The 22,742-nt window shown below is 46.2% G+C and overlaps 1 protein-coding gene across 1 annotated transcript; it reads right to left on the bottom strand.

Annotated features, from left to right (window-relative positions):
- Positions 1-8,568: 8,568 nt before the first annotated feature.
- On the bottom strand, positions 8,569-15,006 carry CCR2 (C-C motif chemokine receptor 2). Its single transcript, XM_070391075.1, has 2 exons — positions 14,806-15,006; positions 8,569-11,005 (listed from the first exon to the last, which is right to left on the bottom strand). The coding sequence occupies exon 2, from the start codon at positions 10,992-10,994 to the stop codon at positions 9,870-9,872; it is 1,125 nt and encodes a 374-aa protein (XP_070247176.1). The 5' UTR covers positions 10,995-11,005; positions 14,806-15,006; the 3' UTR covers positions 8,569-9,869.
- Between the last annotated feature and the right edge of the window lie 7,736 nt (positions 15,007-22,742).

Raw genomic sequence — 22,742 nt, 5'->3', positions numbered from 1 at the left:
AATATAGCAGCAGACACACAGGAAACTTAAAGCAGTTTCTACTTAAAGGGGGGTGGAGTTGTAATGCCTACGTATGTTGCAGGGCAAAAAAAAAAAAAAAAAAAAAATCAGTAAAGAGTTCTCCTTTTTCTTTTCCTTTTTCACTTGAGCTTTAAATAGGCTGGAGAGTAGATTTCTGGTCTGTAACGTGGGCTTCCCTAGTTACACTGTTTTCTTTAGGTTCTCTGCTCATCCAACTACACAGCTGTCTGTTAGGAAACAGAAAGAATGGGAGGATATTGGAACTAGAATATTCACATGTATCTAGTGAAAAGCCTTCGCTTTCCTGAAAAACAAAAACAAAATCCCTGCCGTCCCAGGGGCAAATGATGTGTGCGAGGCCTCAGGGCTTGTCAGCGTGAGGCCCAAAGGCGGAGAGATCCCCACCCTCTTCCTATTTGTTCAATGAAGCCAACTCAAAACCACTTGAAATTGAGAGGGGAATCCTTCATAGTAACCCCGTGCCCCCCTTCACCCATCCTTCTCCCCACCGCCTTGCCTACTGCAACTTACACACTCACTCAGCACCCTATACGGGTTTTCTCTGTGAACGAAAACAACTGGTTACCTAACGCATTTTAACGGTAGGCTCACCTGTGAGCGAACCCCGCTGTCCGCCTTTCTCTCGGGTATCTAGAGACGACCAGCAGGTTGCCCACAAACCCGAAGATGAACACCAGCGAGTAGAGCGGAGGCAGCAGCTGGGCCGCGATGTGCCTCACGTTGATTTTCTGGCAGGGCTCTGACATGCTGTAGTCAATGTAATCGAATGTGGTTGCCACTTGATCCATCGTGGTTGGCACTTGATCCATCGTGGTTGGCACTTGATCCATCGTGCTCAGCCCTGTGGATACAGAAGCAGTGATAGCTGATCAAGCCCCAGAAGGTTACTGAGGGGCCCACCGTGACTGCAAACGCTTTTACACATGAATGGGGCCCTAACATTGATATATAAATTTCTACATTTAACTGAGCTCCTTTTTGGGGGACGGGGGCACAGAATGAACTCTGGAAATAAAGGGAAGGCTTGCCTCTGGCTTCCTTGCTTACTCGCTCTGTTGGGGAAACTCATGAAAGGACCCATAGCCACATGGAGTGGCTGAAACTTTAATAACAATGTCAAGAAACGGAGTCGGGCACCATCAGTCCAACACTGCCTTGCAATCTACGCCGAAGCTGCCATTCCCTGGAGTGGGCTTCCGTTGTAGTCAATGTGGTGCCTCACGTTGGGGAATGGTGCCCACTCCAGGGAATGGATCAAGTGGCAACCACATTCGATTACATTGACTACAGCATGTCAGAGCCCTGCCAGAAAATCAACGTGGGGCACGTCAGTACGAGTTTTCACTCTACCGCTTCACTGTTTGCAGCTCTCCAGCCCCTCGGGCATTGGTGGGTGCGTGTACTGTGCCAGGTATAGCGGTGGCAGAGTTCCCACTCCCAGAATACGGTCTATCTGGAGCTGTGAGAACTTTTCAACATGAAATGGGCAACAAATGCCAGAAGAATAGGGTCGAATTCAGGACTAGATGACAATACTAGGCAGTCACATCAAGCTTTCTTGGTGGTAGGTGACTTATCTAAGAACCTCAATTGTTGCCCGCCTGGCTTGGCTCAGTGATTGAGCATCGACCTATGAACCAGGAGATTACGGTTCGATTCCCAGTCATGCTGGGTTGCAGGCTTGATCCCCAAAGGTGGGGTGTGCGGGAGGCAGCCAATCAATGATTCTCTCTCATCATTGACGTTTCTCTCTCTCTCCCTCCCTCTTCTTTCCTCTCTGAAATCAATAAAGATAGATGATAGATAGATAGATAGATAGATAGATGGTTCTCTGGGGTCCTTGTACTAGTTTAGAGCTGCTTAGTGTCAGCAAATGAGAAGTTGAAAGAGTGAAGCTGACGCCTGGTGCCTGGAGACCAGGGGAAGCCGGGAAAGCACAGGGTTAGCCCCGCAATCCAGAACCGCCCCGGGTGGGCACATATGTTTGTGTGACCACAGAGCCCAATGGCTGGTCACCCTAACCAGGACAGGGAGCCATAAGAAAAATGTCCCCCCGTTCATCCTGTGTGGCATTCAAGAGGCAACGACTCGGAGCCGCACCCTGCAGTCATGTTGCTGGATTTCAACCCCAGCGTCGCTATTTACTGTGCGACCTGAGCAAGTTACGGAAACTCTCCAGGCCTCAGTTTTCTTATCTGGGAAATGGGGCAACAAATCAAACACACAAACCTACTCGATAGGCCTGTGGTCAAGATCGAGTGATACACAGACCCATAGACACAGAGAACGAGCTACTGGCTGCCAAAGGAGCGGGGTGGGGACGTGAATTAAACCAGGGAGGGAATATTCTAGGTGGCCTGTGGTTTCTCAGCAGGGCTTAGGATAGTAATGTTAATGTCTATCGCTTCTATTGTGCTTATTCTGTGCCGGGTGTGGGGGAGGGGATATCAAATGATGTGACGAGTATAGAGCCTGTCCTCTGTGGGTTAGTTAAGCAGTGAACTATAACGGTGCTTTAGAAAGAGTTCACAAAACGGGTAGCAAAGAAATGGATGTAAAATGTCAATGAAGGCAGGTGCAGCTTTGGTTCTGGTGTTTCCTGCTAATACACTGGCGAGGATCTCAGATGCTGCTGGACAAACCTACGTTTCTGCAGGAGACAGTGGTTGTTTCAGACTTTCTCACATGGAGCTGGGGCTTTGCTCTGTGTCGGTCACTGGGGTGGCTGAGGACCTGACGGCGTGCTCACCCCTAGAGGGCAGTGTGGAGCAAGGAGCAGGCTCCCTCGCCCACACTGTGGTGCCCACTCACCCTGTGCTCTCGGCCAAGAGACTTCCTCTCTAGGCTTCCATTTCCTCATCTGTCCAGTGATGTCTTAGGCCTGGGGGCCCGGAAGGCAGCTCCCCACTTAAATAGTGAATGACTCCGGGCCACGTTGGTTTGGAAAATACACATTAAATGGGAATAAGGCGGAGACAAGGAATCACAGCTTAGCAGGGTGCCTGATGCCCTCCCAGGTTTCTGGGCCCAGAGGTGAGTTCAGGTCAGCTCCTGCGATAGGGGGTCCGTCCCAAGATGCACAAGGGAGTGAGAACCAGTGGGAAGGGAACTTCTTCAGCATTTCATCAGCGAAACACTGTTCTGGACACAACAGACAACAAATGAGCAGTGTATCCTGTGACTTCGTTTCCTGGTCTCTGCTTCCCTTTTCACTTGGCCCCTCCCACTCTCCAGGGCTCCCATCCTCAGAGGCATGGCATTCAGACTTCCCACCAGAAACGGTCTTTTGACTGCTCTGCCACTCGCCTCCGTATGATGTCCGTATTGGAGGGTGTCTCAGGCCAGTCCTTAAACAGCTGCTCTACATCTGGTCATTGCCCCCAAGTTCCAAGGGTTCCTTCACGCTCCGTACCCAGGCCATCTCTGGACCATGTAACTCCGAGCATCGTCCACAGGATGAGGAGAACATCCGGTCTTCTCCTGGGGCTTGAGGGGCCACCTGCTTGAGCACAGGGAGCTCAAACCTGCCACAAGCAGCTCACATGGACATACCTGGGGCTCAAATGGACTGTAGGTCAATGCCAGTCAACACTGAGATAGGCTGTGAAAATAGCAAACGCATCCTTTAGTTTTTTTAAACAAATGTCTAATTATAAAGCCAACACATGCTCATTGTATGAAGTTGGGAAAAACAGGAAAATGGAAAGTGGGAGGAAATTAGGCATGTTCTCACAATCTCAAAACAGTCCCTCGCAACATACGTTGTGTTTTAATCCAGACCTTTTCTTACATGTACTTTTTGGTTAATTGCCCTCCCGTGTGTACCAGTTCCGGGTGCTGCTCTTTTTCTTATCAGACTAAAGATGACTTTGTAGGCACTGGCTCACATTATTAAATGTCTTATATAGTTCTTTAGCTGTTATTTTTATTGAGGTGGAACTTACATGCGGCCTAGCGCACTAGCCCTAGGCGGACAGCTGGGAGAGGCACCACGCAACCACCACCCAGATCGAGATGACAGGAAATGGCCCCGTCACCCCGAAGGCGCCCTTGTGCCCGGCCCGGAGACCAGGGCACTCTGACTTCTATCGTCAGGGATTTGATGTGCCTGTCCTTTGACCTCCTGTAACTGGATCCCAGACTCTGGCCTCCTTCCTGTCGGCTTCTTTTGTCCAACAGAGCCCCGTAAGTAGACAGCTGGGCGTTTCCACTGGTCACCGGTATGGACAGCTTGTTTGGATGTTGCTGTCGGTCTCTGGTCTCCCCACCAAGGAAGACACCCCGGGTGTCCCTGAAGCCACCTTCACCAAGAGAGCCAGAGTCCCTCTAGTCCTCGAAGAAAAAGGGAGACCCCCCCCCCCAACATGCACAGACACACACCCCAGCCAGGGCCACACTGTGTCACTGGTGCGCCTCAGCAATGATGCTGGCGTCGTGTGACTCCCGTCGCCCTTTACCCTCTGCCTCAGACGCCTGTCCTGAAGAGGGTTGGGAGGTCACCTTGCTGTCCTCTATTCCCACTGTCTGTCCTCCAGACCCTTTCCAGGATAACCCCGTCCTCCAGCCCACGCCCCACGCCCCCGATGCCCTGGTAAATCATCAAGCCACATAGGCAGGTGCAGACTGTCCACCTCACCCCTTGGTTAGACAAGGTGGAAACCCCCTAACTCCCCTGAAAAGTCTGCTCTTGGATTTGGGGTATTTTTTTCAAATCACTGACCAGACCTGGGGCGGATGCGACCTTAGGTGCAGTGACACAAGTCTAATGTACCGATTCAGGAGCATAGTAGGCTCGCTGTGATCTGCTCTCTAGGCAACTCTGTGCATAACAGGATATTCGGTGGGACTTTGCCCATTGCCCCAGAACTGGCAGCCATACCCTGAGGCTGAGGGTGAGAAGGTGTTAAGTACCCTGCAGTTCTAAGAAAACCACTGACACCTGGTCACACACCTTCCCCAGGGCTGAGTGACAGAACCAGCCCTAGGTGCCCCCCTCCCCACCCACCATGTCAACCCTCCCACTCCTGTCCCTATAAGGAGAAAACTGGTGGCAGAAAAGGGTTGTAGAAGTGGGTTATTGATGGGGAGGAGCGAGGGGAACCAAGGAGGGGGCTCCCAGAGAATCGTATGAGGAATGGGGGTTGTCAGAAGGGGAGGCCAGTCCCGCATTTTCTTTTTTTTTTTTTTGAGTGACAAGAATGTTTATTTATTTTATTAAATATATTTTATTGATTTTTTTTTTACAGAGAGGAAGGGAGAGGGATAGAGAGTTAGAAACATCGATGAGAGAGAAACATCAATCAGCTGCCTCCTGCACACTCCCCACTGGGGATTCGCCCGCAACCAAGGTAAATGCCCTTGACCGGAATCGGACCTGGGACCCTTCAGTACGCAGGCCGATGCTCTATCCACTGAGCCAAACCGGTTAGGGCAACAAGAATGTTTATTAACTGGCTCCTACAGAAAGCCCCAGTCCTGGAAGCCATCAACAGACTCCACGGCCTTCACTAACCTTAAGGTCACTGACCCTTTTTCTGCTATAGAAGCGATGGGCCCCACATTCTTGAAGGGGCGTCCACTAGGCAGCAGACCAGCTGAGCAAGGGCAGAGGGCGCTGGAGAGAAGTGGCAGGGGAGACAGGGCGTGGCACTGGGGCAGCAAGGACATCCCAAGGATGTGAGAGCACCCAGGGTCAAGTTCAAACCTGCTGCCAACGCAGCAGCGTCTCAAGAAGTTTCCAACCACAGTCACTCACCACACCCAGGTCCCCCCACCCCCCTGAGTTCTGTGATTGAACATCGACCTATGAACCAGGAGATTACGGGCTGCCTTGCGGAGGCCAGTCACCCGCCCAGACACTCTTCTGTCCTGCAAGGTGCCCCTTGGCGGCCTTTGCTGCTGGGGACTCTCATCCGAGGCCACTTCAATGTGTCAGGGACGTTTTCATAATGGGAGAAAGCCAAGGGGAAAGATGGGGTCTGGATGGCTTCTTCCCAGGAGGCTGCGGGCGCACATGCCTCCAGCTGCCCACACCAGGAAGATGGCGTGGTGAGGGCTGTGTCAAGCCCCCGGTGCCACTGAAAGTCTCAGGATACCCATCCCGAGGAATGCTGTCCTTCCCTGGCATCCGCTGAACTCCATCAGCCCACTCACATGCTCTCCCGGGAGAAAGGAGCCTGGCGGTGCCCACTTCTAGAAATGGAGGTGTCGGCACTTTCACACTGCACTCTCCTCGGTGGTGATAAATCCTGCCGTAGCTGTTATTACTGCGATGCAAGTCTATCGTTGTCAGTCACTTCCTCCTCTGGGCTCGCAAAAATGTTCACATCTACGTGTCTCTCTGCCCTGCAGCGAGCATTGTGATTTATAAATCACCCCACTCTCTACCCCACCTTCCCCCATCAGCAGTGAGGTCAAAGGGCACAGACATTGCCCGGCCGGTGTGGCTCAGTGGATTGAGTGTCATCCTAGGCACCATTCCCAGTCAGGGCACATGCCCAGGTTGTGGGCTCCATCCCCAGTGTGGGAGGCAGCCTATCGATGTTTCTGTCGCATCAATGTTTCCCTCTCTCTCCATCTCCTTTCCTCTCTTTCTAAAATAAAAAAAAACATATTTTAAAAAATAGAATGAAAAGGGCACAGGCATTCATATTTGACCCAGTCTGGCATCTCGTAGATCCCCAGGTGTGTTTGTCACATTGGATTTCATTTAGGAAGCCTCTATCTGTCATACGTATTAATTGGCTTTTGTGCTGCTTAGCAAACAACCCCCACAGCTCAGGGGCTTAACACAGACCTCTTGCTGTCGAGACGTGTGGCCGCCGTGTGGCTGCCGTGTGGCCGCCGTGCTCTGCTCTCTGTGTCTTCTCGTTTGGTCCCCAGGATGCTTGGGCGGAAGGAGTCCTGGTCTGGGACGTCCTGTCTGTGGCTGAGCAGGGACAGCTAAAGGCTCAGCCCAGCCACTGTTCACAACGGCTCATGTCCCTTCTGCTCACTTTCCACCGGCTGGGCCACCTGTGGGTGGGGTGGGGGTGTCCCGCCTGCAGGTCACACAGCAAGGACAGGCTTGTGTAATCACACGGGGAGGGAGGGAAAAGTTGCGATCATCACACCACAGAACAACAAAGCAGGCAGTTGTTTTTTTTAAAAAATTTATTGTGGTAAGAGCCCTTAACATGAGGCCTACCCTCTTAACAGATTTTTTAGTGTACAATACGGGATGGTTATTTATAGGCATGATGTTGTAAAGCAGACATTTAGAACTTACTCATCTTGTATAACTGAAATTTTACACATGTTGCTAAATGGATAAAGAAAAATGTGATATATACAGAGTGGAATATTATTCAGCCTCAGAAGAGAAGAAAGCCCTGTAACATGGGAGAACCGGAGGACATTATATTAAGTGAAATGTGCCAGGCACAGAAGGACAGGTACTGCCCGATGCCACTTACAGGAGATATTTAAAGTAGTCAAACTCAGAGGTGAAATGGAGGGAGTGGTGGTTGCCAGAGTTGGGGGGGAGGAGGAAATGGGGGAGTTTTTAACCAACAGGTTTTTTTTTAAACAATATGATTAGAGCATTGACTCATTTTCAGAGTCATAACAATACCTACATTTCATCACCAAAACAGAATTGAATGCATTCATTGGGATTATACACATACCGGAAGGAGAAAGACGCCGTCCTCCCCCCACCTTCTCTAGCCATGAAACAAGAAAGCAAAAGCACAGTAGCTCCCAGCTCCCGAGAGCCAGGTTCCGAAAGCCCGTGTTTCTTGCATCAGATCAGACGTGCACCGGGTACCGCGGATACACATTCTTAACCTGGCTCACCCGAGACAAGATCTTTGCTGACTTAGGTGAACGAATCCCCTTCTTTACAAAGAAGGTTAAAGCTTTGCCTAGGGGTCAGCTTGATTTAGGAATTCCCACTGGCCAAAGGGGACAATCCAAGCATCAACACGGACATGGACATGGACAAAGCCCGGAAGTATTCACATGTGATTAAATCTACGCCTTCCTAGACTAACTGCTGCAAAACAAGATGCCTGGCAGCAAGTCCGAGATTGAAGACAGGACTGGGCTGCCCGCTGCGGGGAGCGCTGGGATCAGCTGATGCTAGTTAGGTCGGATGCCCGGGGATCGCAGACCGCCACCCCCCCTGACCTACAGCTGTGTTTGCTGAGCTGCAGTCCAAGACTGTAAGCTCAAAATCAGAATTGTCTCCATGACGAACACAACACTTTCAGGCTTGGCACAATAATAACTCTTAAAATGTAGGTTAGCACATTCACAAGTTGCTGTTTTCATCTTTAACTTTTTTTTTAATCTATTGTTGTTTTTTTCCCCATTGACCCCCTCCTCCCCGCACCCGCACCTCCCAGGCCTTTGCCACACTATTGTCTGGGTCCATGGGCTATGCATAGGCATATAAATTCCCCAGTTAATCTCACCCCCCAACTCCACCTCCATCCCTGTGGAAAACATTTGTATCTCCCCCCCACCCCCCCCATACAAAGTCATCTTCATCAAGGCCGCCCTGCCTGCTGGTCTGGAGACACAGACACATGGCTAATGTGTGATTGGCAGTGCAGGGGCCTCTGTCCCGTGCCCAGGCCCCTTCTCCGTCCTGAGGACCCAGCCCAGGGCTCCCACCCACTGTCTTCCCTCTTCCCGGCCCACTGAGGGGTCCTTGCTGCACAGTTGCCTTCAGGTTCTCCCAGGTTTACTCTCCTGGACCCTCCACAAACTGGCCTTTGGAGTAGGCTCGCCCTACGGGCAGGAGGTGTGAGAAGGGCTTTGGGGAAACAGGGCCAGGGCGCCCGGAAGGCCTGGAGAGGCAGAGGCAGCAGAAGCAGCACCGTCAGGTCTGCGATGCGAGGCCTCGGGAGGTGCTGAGGGTCCTTTCTGGCCTCCCCCTCAGATGATGCTGAAAACCTTCCTGGGGTGGTCTCACTCTTGCTATGGCCCTGCACCCCTGATGGGGGAACTCACTGGTCCCCACCCTTTTTCCTAATCATTGCCTCCCACCCTCCCCTTTCCCTGGCAAGACCAAGCGAGGGCTTTATTTTTCATCTCACTAGGGAAGGTGCATATTTCACAAACATTTGTGTACATTTTTATATAGGGCGGTGTGGCCCAAGAAACATGGGGGCAGTGGGACAATAGGTTTAACAGATTTCAAAGGAAGGGTGCCTGGTTGGTAGAGATAGAACAGAATAAAGTGAGGATGTGTCATGCACTTACACAGAAGAGGATCATGGGACCCAAGCAAAGCTGTCAGAAAGTGAGTACAGTCCCCGAGCTCAGGACCTGGGAAGCCTTCAAAGTCAAATACAGGTGGGAGGTGGGGCTCCAGGCCACTCCCTGCCTGGTTGAACGAGGAAACCCCTTGCCTGCATCCCCAACCAGGCCTAGCCATTCTCACGCCTCCCTCCCCCTGCACGTGGTCGAGCCCACTCACCCGTTTCCTTCACCCACAGTTGTCTCACTGGGCACTTGATTAAAGAGACCAATAGAATCAGAGCGAGTGAAGAAATGGTGAAGGCGGGGGCAAGAGCGTAAGCATCGGCAATGAGGCATTTTCCAGGAACTGAGACGAGCTGGCTGCAGTCAATCTCTACCCACAGCGCTTCTGGAATATGCCCTGAGTACACATTGGCTGTATAAGGAGTGACATAGGTCTGTCTCGGTACCTGCAACCCTGAGGTTCCTGGGCACGCACTTTTGAGATCTGCAGGTCGGCATAGTTCAAAACCCCTGAGGCTTATTATCCTAGATAGATGGCTATCTCCCTTGAAAGTAACAAGCAAATTGCTGCTCATTTACAAACCCACTGAGACTTCCTGCTCTCCCGTGGAAGGGGTGTAGGCGGAGCTCACGCGATCGGCGGTCTCCCGGTAGAAAATTGGGCATTGTTTGCAGAGGTGCTTGGCGATGTGCTTTCGGAAGAACACGGAGAGGTACCGTCTGAACTTCTCCCCGACGAAGGCGTAGATGATGGGGTTGATGCAGCAGTGGGTCATGCCCAGGGTCTCCGTCACCTGCATGGCTTGGTCGAGCTGGCTGGTCCTCTGGCAGGTACTCAAGTCAAAGAACTCCTGGAAGGTGTCCAGGAGCAGGACGAGGTTGTAGGGAGCCCAGAAAAGGAAGTAGACGATCATGATCACGAAGATGAGCCTCACGGCCTTGTGCCTCTTCTTCTCGTTGCGACACCGCAGCAGGGTCTTCAGGATTCCCGAGTAGCAGATGACCATGACCAGCAGGGGCAGGACCAGGCCCAAGAGGGTCCTCATTATCGTATGGAAATTCTTCCAGCCGACTGGGAAGTAAGGGCCGCAGGAGTAAACAGACTCCTCAGCTTGGGATTTGGTGAAGATGATTCCTGGGAGAGAGGCGAACACGGCCACCACCCAGGTGACCCCACTGGTCACCACCCCAAACGTGACCGTCCTGGCTTTTAAAGCAAACACAGCATGGACGATCGCCAGGTACCTGTCAATGGTCAAGAGGATGATGAAGAAGATGCCTCCAAAATAACCAATGTGGTACATCCCTGTGAAGACTTTACACATCACGTTCCCCAGGGCCCACCAATTCGCAGCAGAATGAATCCACACGGGGAACGTCAGAAGGAAGAGCAGGTCGGAGAGGGCCAGGTTGAGCAGGTAGATGTCAGTCATGCTCTTCAGCTTTTTGCAGTTGATCAGGATGAGGACGACCAGCAGGTTGCCCACAAACCCGAAGATGAACACCAGCGAGTAGAGCGGAGGCAGCAGCCTGCCTGCGATCTGTTTCACGTCGTCTTTCACGCAGGGTGCGCTGTCCTCCCCATAGTCAAAGACGGTGGTGGGGTCTGCACCGTCCACCCGGATGTTTGTTGTAAGCAGAGAATGAGATGTGGTCAGCATGTTGTGGCTGAGTTGGATCAACGTGTCATTGCCTCCCATCCTCCTCCGTCCTGCAAGCAGAGAACAAGATGATAACACAACGTAACTGCTCCCATTCTCCGTCTTAAAAGTATTCTTGCCCCTTAAGCAGCATCCAGTCTTTGCCTTTGCTTCAAAGTCATCTCCTTGAAAGCATGCGTGCTAGTGTGCCACTTCCCTTTATTCCCAGTAGAGAAGCTAGTCATCTTCCCCAACCGCTCTTTGCTAACACCACTGGCCACCCCAGAGAGCCCGACTCTCATTATAAGGCGAATATGCTGCACACTTGCTCTCTCCCTCCTCAGCAGATGACCCATTCCGGGATGATAATCTAGGAGACGCTGCCTGAAGGCTCCTGCAAGCACTCTTCTCTGATAAGAGGGTGCAAGAGAAACCTCAGCCTGACCTTCCCCTCTTGGAGCTTGTGTTGGTGCTTGAGACCAAGACTGAAGGACCCAGAGAAGTGAGGTTAATCTAAGCAGAGTCCCCAAGTCCCAAACCCATGCTTGTTATCTGAGAAAAGTGAGGCCCTGTGTTTAAGCCGTGATGAGTTGCCTTTTCTGTGACCTGCAGCCAAAAGTATTCTAACTGATAATCTTCTCAACTTTCTGCCTTCATCATTTTGCCAAAATGACTCTTGTTAAGGTTGTCATGACAACCCGATATTTAAATGCCCTGGCTTCATTTTAGTTTCATCCTCACTGAGCCGTCGATCCTTCTGATGACTCCTTCCCAGTAAAACACGTTAGCTCATCTCTCACCACTTCTTGTGAATTTTCTTCGTTGGTGTCTCCTCCCCTTGCCCACACTGTAAGAGTCCACAGGCACCATTCTTGGCTCTCACCTCTTCACCTTTTTCCTCTTCATTCTCGCTCCAGAGTTCTTCCTGAATCGTGTCACCTAATCTCAGGGTTCTAAGTCCCCTGAATACTGGTGCTTCCCAAAGCTCTGTCTTCCAGTCTCATCTTTCAACTTCTTTCCCTCGGAGTGGAATTTTCCACTGTCTACTGCGTATCTCCCCTTGGACTTATTCACTTAGCTATTGAGCGCCTCTTAGGAGCCATGCTCTGTTTTAGGCATTAGAGCTACAACAGTGGGCAAAGTGGGTATCATACAGGCACCTCAAATTCCACTTAGCCCACACTGCACAGCCCTGGAAACTTGCTCCAACCTGTGGATTCTTCTTTGGTTGTTGTCCTTGACTACACTACCCAAGAAGCAGAATTGGGTGTTCTTAGGAACCAGGTCTTGTGAGTCAGACAGACCTAGATTTGAATCCTGCCTCCAACTAACAAGTTGTGTAACTTGGGGCTAATTACTTCTTCAACTATCAATTTCTTGATGAATAAAATATTAGCTAGGTTGGGCTGCTGTGAAGATGACTGGAGACAAGGACTCAGTGCAGCACCTGGTGTGGAGACATGCTCTGTGTTGTTATGATGATGCCACATGACTTCTCCCTCATAAACCTCTACCTCTGAGATTCATCCCTCTGAGTCTCTTTCAATGGCCACTTCCTTGCCTCAGATGCTTCTCACTCTTGCCTTTGTTGTGGTCTCTCGTTTGCTCAAGGTTATTCCTGGCCATGCTCCCTTTACTCTGCCTTCTCTCAAACTGAAACTGGATCGTGCCCTTCTCAGCTTAAAACCTCCCGTGGCCCTATGATGTGTATGTGATGGGACTGCAAAGGCCATGCCCAGACTACTCATCACGCTTTTTCTAAACTCACTTCTCAGCTCCACCTCCAATCCCTCCTCAAATTCCAGGCCCTCTGCTCCAGACATAGCCCTCTTCTCTCCATTTCCCCAAACTCGTCATTTCCTTCAGGCTTCCATGGTTTGCACATACTGGCCCTTCTGCCTAAAATGGCTGGTGAGCTCCCATTCATCCTCCACTACCTCCTGCTCAAATTCCCCTTCTCTGAAGCCTCCTCCTTTATTTTTGCATGCCTATAAATAAGCCCATATCACCTTATCTTCTACACACTGTGAGCTCCTTGAGGTCAAGAACTAGATCATGTTTCTGTCTCAAGCTCTTATGATGGCACCTGGCTAACGGAGGCACCAATAAAAAGTATGACATTAAACATCATTAGGCTTGATTTTCAAGACTATTCTTTTTTCCTGGCAGTAACTTTGAATTTGTTTGTATCTCCATACACATCTTATCTTTTTATATGTTTATACATTCTTTAATTCCTCCTGTGATTGGTACATTTCACAGATCTTGCATTTCATATCACTGAGCCAGATTCTTGAAATCTGCAGCACCTACCCAACATCTCTGATCAAGTGCATCCACCCAAAGAATTAAAACTGTAATCACTTGCAGCCTGCTAGTCCTCTGTTAAGCTCCAGGTTCTATGCTGAATACTTTTCAGGCATTAATTAAATTTATTCATTGCAACAAATGTGTGAGATAACTATCCATTTTACAAGTGAAGAAATGCAAGCATGGATGGATTAAATGATTTTCCCAAACCCACAAAGCAAGCAGTGGCTGAGCTGGAATTGGGACTCTGGGCTGTTCAATTTCAAAGGCCTCAGGGCTTTCATCTCATTTCCAGGCTCTGAGAGCAGAGATGGGTGTAGAGAACAGGTAACAGATTTTCTAGGTATTTCCCATGCCTTAGAATCCACACTCACCACATGAACATGTCCACCCATGCATGAGCAAGCATACCCTACACACACACACACACACACACACACACACACACACTCCCACCAGAACACAGGCTCCTGAGGGCAGAGATCTTTGGCTTTGCCATGAAGTATCACAGTGTCCCGGAACCCAACCCAGCACATAGTGGCTACTAAATAAATATCCGTGGAGTAAGTGGTTAACAGAACTAGCAGGCTGCAAGTGACTGAGAAACAGAATGTTCCACTGAGGACAAGATGCCCAGGTAATCCAGTGCGAGACCTTATAAAAATGAATATACTGGGGACCCAAGCCCCTAAGTGCAGCAAGTTCTTGGGTGGTTCTGTATTTAATCAGGGTTTAGTTTCCTCTTTTGTATGGGAAAGTGTGGACTGAAGCAGTGGTACTCGATGCCGCACTCCAGTATCACACAGGAAGTCTGGCAGTTAGAAATATCTAGCCCAGACCCTCACTCTGATGATCCAGATCAGGGTGAGGGAATACGAGGGGGTGACTTGCCTCCACCCCTTCCACTGTGTGTTCTCTGCACTTTGCTGTTTACCTGCACTGGCCTCTCAAAGGCCAGCCGCCTGCCTGCCTCCTTTCTCCTGTCACTCCAGCACACTTAGCTCCTACCGCAGCAGACACTTAGCGAGGTGGCTGAAATGCACTGGCCTAGGTGTCATTGTCAAGTGTCAGGACATGTCACCTAGAAACCAATGAAAAGCTGCCTCTCAGAAAAGTAAGCCCCTCACTTTGGCCTCTGTGGGCCTCCTGGTTTAAGGCAAGAGGCACATTTTGGTTTGGAGCCTGGACTAGAGGGGGAGAAAATTCTGGGTAGAAAGTTCCAGCTCTTCAAAGCCCTTGGGAGTTGGGAGGGATAGAGTAAGAGGAGCAGTAGTTGAAATGCCTGGCTGTCCTCACTTTCTTGATTGTTTTTTCCAGCGCACTCTCTGACTCACCTGGGCCCTGAGGGGTGGTCTCACCCTGCTTTGCACTTCCTCATTGTCACCATGGTCTCGCTCAACATTTCTGGGGCAGACGCCACCCTCCCCCCTCTCTTTCCACCTTTCTCACCCCCACGTTCCTGGGCTGTGCAGACCCTCAGAATGCTCCCAGTCCCTGCATCTTCAGAGCTGAGATGCTCTGAACCTATGATCCACAAAGTGATGGAAAATGCACGACTCACCAGGGGCTGCCTTCTTCCAAGTGGCACTGGTTCATCAGGTTTCTCAGCAACTGAACCAAGCAGATCTGGAGGTAGGAACTTGGTGGGCAGAAGTAGGAAATAAAGTTTCCTGCAGAGGAGAAGGCGGGGATACAAGAGTAAGGGTAAAGATTTGAAGAAAACAAGAAGAGTCATGCAGTTCTTCTTTGCTAGCCAGGAACACTGTCCGCTAGGTTGAGGTCTCCAGAGTAGGATTGATTTTGAAATCTTGCTTATGCAACCTTGAAAGCCAGTCAGACACACCCTGTATATCTCCTCCTGTGTCTAACGACTCAGAGCTTCTTTATTTTGTGGGTCGCTATATCTAGAAATCTTTTACTCTCTCTCCTGCCAGTGATAATTTGCATGAAACGAGCAAAAGAGAGCTTCAGGAGGATACATGCTAGCCAGGGCTGTTGGTGATGGTGGAGGAAATATAATGAGGTTTTATGTGCAAAGTGCCCTGGTTTCAGTGGCATCACGGATTTAAGATCAGGTTAGAAATTTCATAAAAGGGAGCTCTTTCATGAAAGGAAATGCTCCATGGTCTTTTGTGTCAGAGATGTCCTTAGTAAGAAGGGTCTCAGTGATAGGTCTTACTACTCAGAAGTTTTGTTAAAAGAAAACATCATTGAGATTCTGGGGAAATGGTGGAGGAGGAAGCACCAGGAATCTCTCTCTCCACCTAGACAACAATTTTCCTGGGAGAATCAGTCTGATTTAACTATTTTGGAACCCTTGAGTCTGCTGATAACTTTCAGGAGTAGACCTGCACTGTCAATCACAGTTAGCTTTGGTCAATTTCAGCTCCTAACACAATAGCAGCTGCTCATCTCCCGCACCCAGGCTCCAGGTGGCCTTGCACATGTTCCAGGTGGCCTTGGCACACAACTTGCAGGAGCCAGGGTGGGCAAAAATTGGACTCTGCTCTCCAGATATGAGGGAATCTGTGCTCGGATCACTGGCTGCTGATTCTGATCTCAGAGGTGCACAGAGGCAGACAGTCATTGCCGTTGCATTTCCCCCCATTGCTGCAAGCCCATCCTCCTCTGGCCGAAGTGACTTTTAGGAGATTTAAAGGGCCAGTGCCCTTTATTTTTCTCTCCATTTTCTCTTTTTGCTCTTTTGGAAGCCAGTCATTAAAGACCAGGACATTTAAAAGCAACTGCATTTCTGGGGAACATTAGAAAGTGACCCATACATACCCAAGGAGAGGCACAGGCTCAGAAGAGACCCAAGAAGACCTTAATTTCACACCTCAGGCTGATCCTTGGCACAGACACAACTTACAACAATTTAAAAATATAACAAAAACCATCAAACCCTGGAGAAGAGTTGTCACGTTATTAGAATAAAATGCCCAGTTTTCAACAACAATAGCAAAATCATAAGTCATGCAAGAAACATGAAAGTATGATCCATTTGAAGGAAAAAAATCAACGGAAACTGTTCCTGAAAAAGATCTGATGCAAATTTACTAGACAAAGACTTTAAAATAGTGTCTTAAAGATGCTCAAAAACTAAAGGAAGATGTGGAGGAAGTCAAGAAAACTATGAAAGAACAAAATGTAAATATAAATAGAGAAAACCCTAAAAAAAAGACCAAAAAATTCTGGAGCTGAAAAATATAATAACCGAAATAAAAAATTAATTATAGGGATTCAAAAACAGATTTGAGCAGGCAGAAGAAAGAACCAACAAACTTTTAGATAGGACAATGGACATTAGTGAGTCTGAGGAATAGAAAAAACATTGAAGAAAAGTGAACAGAGGTTAAGGAACCTGTGGAAGTTCCAGGGGGAAAGAGGGAGAGAGAAAGGAGCAGAGAGAATATTTGAAGAAATAATGGCTGAAATTTTCCCAAACTTGAAGAAAGACATGAATATAAACATCCAAGAAGCTCATAAGCTCTAAATAAGATAAATTCAAAGAGACTCACACCAAGACACATTATAATCAAACTTTTAAGAGACAAAGACACACAGATAATCTTGAAGCAGCAAGGAGAAATAACTCATCACATACAGAGGATCCTCATTAAGATTAGTAGCAGATTCCTCATCAGAAACGTAGTGCTATATCTGGCAAAATTGTCCAAGAGTGAGGGAGAAATCAGGGCATTCCAAAATACATAAAAACTGATAGAACTTGTTACCAATAGGCCTGCCCTGCAAGAAATGCTCAGGGTAGTAAGGTGCCCAGTGACTAGCAGCAGTGGAGCTTTTAGGCCTATACTTGAAGGGTTGTAGGATAAACAATATTCTGGAGTTGAGTTGAAAGTCAAAGGATGCAGCCATTACTAGGACATTGGCAACTCAGGAGAAGAGCAGGAGCAGAAAGTACCCTAACATTTGGTTTCTACTCTGATCTGCCAGTGCCTACAAGTGCCTGAACGCACCAGGCAGAGGGATAAATGGGGAATCTAGGTGATATAGCCCATAAGTGTTGCCTCCAGGGGCTCAGAGTGGATCTGGGGGAGAATGGTGAATAACCACACAACTATCAGGCCAAACTTTTTTTTTTTTTTGTCCATTTGTTCTCACCTGGTCCATGTAGATAGTCAGAAAATTGGGAACCTAGGTAAGTATACCTTAGAATTCTTCATACACATGGAAAGAGTTAAGAAAGATGCTTTTCCTGAAGTTTGAGATTCCCATATCTACCTGTGGCACATGGTTTCTGAAATTCTCAGTCTAGGAGAGGAGGGTAGCCCTTTGAGCAGACTTTGGGGAAAGCATGTCACTAGCCTCCTATTTCTGGTTTGCCTGCTGACCAAGCAGGATCACATGAAAGTCATGGCCGTGATCAACTCAGGATGATCTGGGACAGGGATGAGGAGACACTCAATTCTTCCATAAACCAATGAAATAAAAATAGTTCATGCTTCTCCAAAGAAGAGGGAAGAACCAGACCTACACTGGCCATGGGAAGTTTAAAATTCTTGTTTATTTGTAGCAGAAGAGTTGAGGGTTAGATCACTGAAGCTGAAAGTTAGGTTTGTTCTAAGAATCTCTCTGCCCTTCCATGAATGATGGTACTCAATCAAATAAAAACATGGGAAAGAACATGGTTGGAGAGAATTACTGCTCCAGCAAGAAGACAGGCAAGTTTACAACAGCCTGAGGGTACTTCTATGCCCCCTTGTAACTTCTTTACTGTGATGATTTGTTTGTTGACACCTTTAGAAGATAAATTCTTACTTTTTTTTTCAATACAGATACTTTTGATGACTGTGGTTTCTATGGTTTGCATACTTCCTGTGACCTACTAAAATAGATTAGTGAGTTCTAGGATTTTACATCTTCAATTTTGGTTTAAAACAATGATCTAGACTAATATAATGCCCATAGAAAAAGCACAATTATAAAGAATACTACAAAAATAATATAAGTTATTACCACTATTATTATTGCATGTGATAAAATAACATAATAGGGCATATAGTCACAGCAAGAAAACCCAGAAAATTCAAACGGTTTTTGAAAAGGAAGTGTTAAGTAACAGAGGTCAAGTTCATCACCATCTCCAAGTGAATCAAAAATAGACAAGAATATGTAATGAAAAATAGAAATAAAAATGTTATCAACAATGGTTATTTATATCTTTTTTAACTTAGAGTGTAGTGATAGCAGATTGGATGTTTCTATACTTTCAGGCCCAATGAACTTTGGGAAAATAGAGGTGAAGTCAGGATTTTTAATACATTCACTTGCTGAAAAGCCTTCTCAAGTGACTTAGGGGATGCCACTGGAACCCTGTACTAGGAAGAGAATCTTTTGTTCTTCTAGAGCCCAGATGTTTTAAACTGTTCTGTAACTAGACTTAGACATGACAACAATGGGCTGGGGCTGTTTTGGGGAATGAGAAGCTAGAATTCATTCTTACCACCATTACATACCATTCCTTTCCCTTCTCCCGCTCAAGGCATGGTGCGTAGGAGGAGGATGGGGTGAGTGCCTGCAGGATGCGGTTTCATACATGGCACAGGGGGCCATAGATACTGACATCACCTACCATTTCAGTGAGGCTTCTGAGGTGTCCCAGGAAGGGGCACAATGCTGTAGCCAAACGCAAGCAACCCAAATAGCGCTCTTTATTTGGGTACAGCTGTCATGAGAGAAACCCACAAAGCTAGATGTGGCAGAGATTGTAGCTGGAGGACATGACTGAGGCCTTGCACTTGGTGGGCTAGTTGGAGATGTACCCAACTGCTGCTGGCTTTGCAGATACCATAAATATTTGGTGATGGGGAAAGGACAAATTTAGGAAGAACAATTCCCTTGTAATGCAATTGGGGGAGGGGTAGAAGGAGGGAGGGAGGAAAGGTTTAGGAAGAACAATTCATTTGTAATGCAACTCAGGTTTATTATAATGCAAATATAATGTTTATGTTCTAAAGTAGTATACACTAAAAGCCAAAGTTCATTGTTTTTTTTTTATAAGATCAACAAAGTTGACAAACCTCTACCTACATTAAGAAAAAAGAAAAGATATAAGTAATTAAACTCGGATATAAGTGGGGATATTACTACTGACTTTACAGAAATAAAAAAGATAAGAGAATACTACAAACAATGTTTACCAACAAATTAAATAACATAAATAAAATGGCAAATTCCTAGAAACAAATAAACTACCAAAAATTGACTCAAGAAGAAATAGAAAAATCTGAAAAAAATCTGTAAAAAAGAAAGAGATTGAATCAGAAATTAAAAACCTCCCAACAGGAAAACATCCAGGACCAGGTGGCTTTACTGGTGAGTTCTACCAAACATTTAAAGAAAAGTTAACATCAGTCCTTCTCAAACTCATCCTAAAAATAGAAGAGGAGGGTACATTTTCTAACTCATTCTATGAAGCCAGCATCACCATGATAGGAAATCCAGACAAAGAGAACTGCAGACTAATATTCCTTATAAGTACAGATGAAAAACACTCAACAAAATGCTAGCAAACCGAATCAAACAGCATATTAAAAGGATTATACACTATGCTCAAGTGGAATTTATCTAAAGAATTCAAGGGTGGTTCAATATGCAAAAATCAAACAATGTAATTACGCAACAGTAACAGAATGAAGGAAAAAATATGATCATTTCAATTGACATAGAAGAAGCATTTAACAAAATCCAATACCCTTTCATAACCAAAGCACTTTAAAAAGTAGGAATGTTGCCGAGACCGGTTTGGCTCGGTGGATAGAGCGTCGGCCTGAGGACTGAAAGGTCCCAGGTTCGATTCCGGTCAAGGGCATGTACTTGGGTTGCGGGCACATCCCCAGTGGGAGATGTGCAGGAGGCAGCTGATCGATGTTTCTCTCTCATTGATGTTTCTGGCTCTCTATCTCTCTCCCTTCCTCTCTGTAAAAAATCAATAAAATATATTTAAAAAAATAAAAAGTAGGAATGTGAGGAACCTTCCTCAAAATGATAAAGGACATTTGTGAAACCGCTTAGGTAGCATCAGATTCAATGGCAAAAGACGAAAACCTTTTCAGGATTCTAAGATCAGGAACAAGATAAAGATGCCCACTTTCACCACAGCTAGTCAGCACTGTACTGGAAGTTTTAGCCAGAGCAATCAGGCAAGGGAAGGAAATACAAGGCATCCAAACGAGAAAGGAAGAAGTAAAACCATCTCTATTCACAGATGATATGATCCTATATGTAGAAAACCCCAAGAATCCACAAAAACTTACTAAAACTAACAAATTCAGCAAAGTTGCCAATAACAAAACCAATACACAAAAATCAGTTGTGGTCTCGTGCACAACTGATCGGAAACAATCGGAACAAACAATCGGAAAAGGAAATTAAGAAATTAATTCCATTTACAATAACATCTAAAAGAATTAAATACTAGGACTGAATTTAATCAAAGAGGTGAAAGACTTGTATACTAAACCTATAACACATAGCTGAAAGAATAGCACATGTTCATATACTGGAAGACTTAAAATGGTTGAGATGGCAATATTGCCCAAATCTATCCAAAGATTTAATGCAATCCCTATCAAAATTCCAATTATCTTTTGCAGAAATAGAAAAGCTGATCCTTGAATTCATATGAAATTTCATGGAACCTTGAATAGCCAAAAGTCTTAAAAATAGCAACAACAACAACAAAAAACCTTCAGAGTACTTGAACTTCCTGATTTCAAAACTTACTACAAATCTACAGTAAGAATGGACATATAGATCAATGAAATAGAATTGAGAGACCAGAAATAAGCTCATACATCTATTGCCAATTGACTTTCAACAAGGATGTCAAGACCATTGAATGGGGAAAGAATAGTCAGTCTCTTCAACAAATGGTTCTGGGGCAACTGGATATCCATGTGCTGGACCCATTATTCACATCATTTACAAATATTAACTCAAAATGAATCAATGATGGAAATATAAGAGCTAAAACAATAAAATTCTTAGAAAAAACATAGAGGTAAATCTTTACGACCTTTGATTTGAAATAAATTCTTAGGTATGACATCAAAAGCATGATTAACAAGAGGAAAAAAAAATAAATTGGACTACATTAAAATTAGAGACCTTTGTGCATCAAAAGACATTACCAATAAAGTGAGAAGAAAATATTTTTAAATCATGTAATTGCTAAGGGTTTAGTGTCCAGACAATATAAAGACTATCTCAACAACAAAAGAGCAAACAACCCAATTTCAAAAAGGGCAAAGCACTTGAAGACCCATCTCTCCACAGAAGATATGCAAATGACCAAGAAGCACATGAAAAGATACTCAACCTCATTTGTCATTAGGGGAAACACAAAACCACAATGAGATACCACTTTATACCTAGAATTTTTTTTTTTTTAAAGAAAATAAGTTTTGACAAGGGTATGGAGGAACTCTCTATGTTGCTGGTGGGAATGTAAAATGGTGCATCAGATTTAGAAAACAGTTTGACAGTTCCTTAAGAAAAAAAAAGAAACATAGAATTATCATATGACTTTGAAATTCCAGTCCTAGACATGTACCCTCCAAAACTAAAAACAATCAAATATGGCTACACCAATGTTCATAACAACACTATTTACAATAGCCCAAAGATGAAAACAACCCCAATGTTCATCCCGGATGAATGGATAAGGAAATTTTGGTCTGTGCATACAGTTATCCATAAAATGAAATGTACTGACACATGAGCAATGTGTGAGCCTCAAAAACATCATGCTAAGTGAAGGAAACCAGACATAAAGAGTTGAATATTGTGTAGCTCTGTTTCTATGGAGTATCCAGAATAGATAGCGTCAGAAAACAAATTGGTGGTTGCTGGGGCTGGGGGAGGAGAGAAAGGGGAGCAACAGCTTAATGGATACAGGGTTTTATTTTGGGGTGATGAAAATGGTTTGAAAGTTGATAGCGTGGTGGTTGCACAACATTGTGATTTATAGGTTTTTTAATTATTTATATGGCATTGAATTCATATTCATATATGTATATGAGTTTTGTACCTTTTAGTCTTTCCACTAAACAAGCCAATTTTTTTCCATGTTGCAAAAGGTTTCCATCTGGTGAAATGAAACCCCAATCACTTCATGAAAGTTTTCATTGCATGAGTAAGCCACAATTTTAATAAAAGTTCTCCTGCTGATGGATATATTAATTGATTTCAGTTTTTCACTATTTAAATAATGCAACAACAATGAAAGAAGTATTGACAACTGTCAATGAAACAAGCCCTCTTTAGATACTTAGCAGAATTTCTCTAGGCTAATATATGCCAAAGCCATTGTATTTATTGGGGGTAAGGCTAAAAGGCTAGGTTGGGTCATGGAAGTCATGGATGACCTTGAGTGATAAGTTCAAGAGTCTTAGACAATGAGGAGGAAAAGAAGATTTTGAATCCCAAGCCTGCCTTAAATGAATTGGTGCTTTGATAAGGTAAATCTGATGGAGA

Source organism: Myotis yumanensis, unplaced genomic scaffold (genome assembly GCF_028538775.1).
Source record: "Myotis yumanensis isolate MYYU_CA2020_CCGP unplaced genomic scaffold, mMyoYum1.0.hap1 SCAF_14, whole genome shotgun sequence".
In the NCBI taxonomy this organism is placed as follows: Eukaryota; Metazoa; Chordata; class Mammalia; order Chiroptera; family Vespertilionidae; genus Myotis; species Myotis yumanensis.
The sequence above is the reverse complement of the archived record's forward strand: the minus strand, read 5'-3'. Positions and strand labels throughout refer to the sequence as shown.

What these genes read in the sequence shown, in the direction of transcription:
- CCR2 (XM_070391075.1), bottom strand. Translation starts at nt 10,994, where the DNA reads ATGGGAGGCAATGACACGTTGATCCAACTCAGCCACAACATGCTGACC.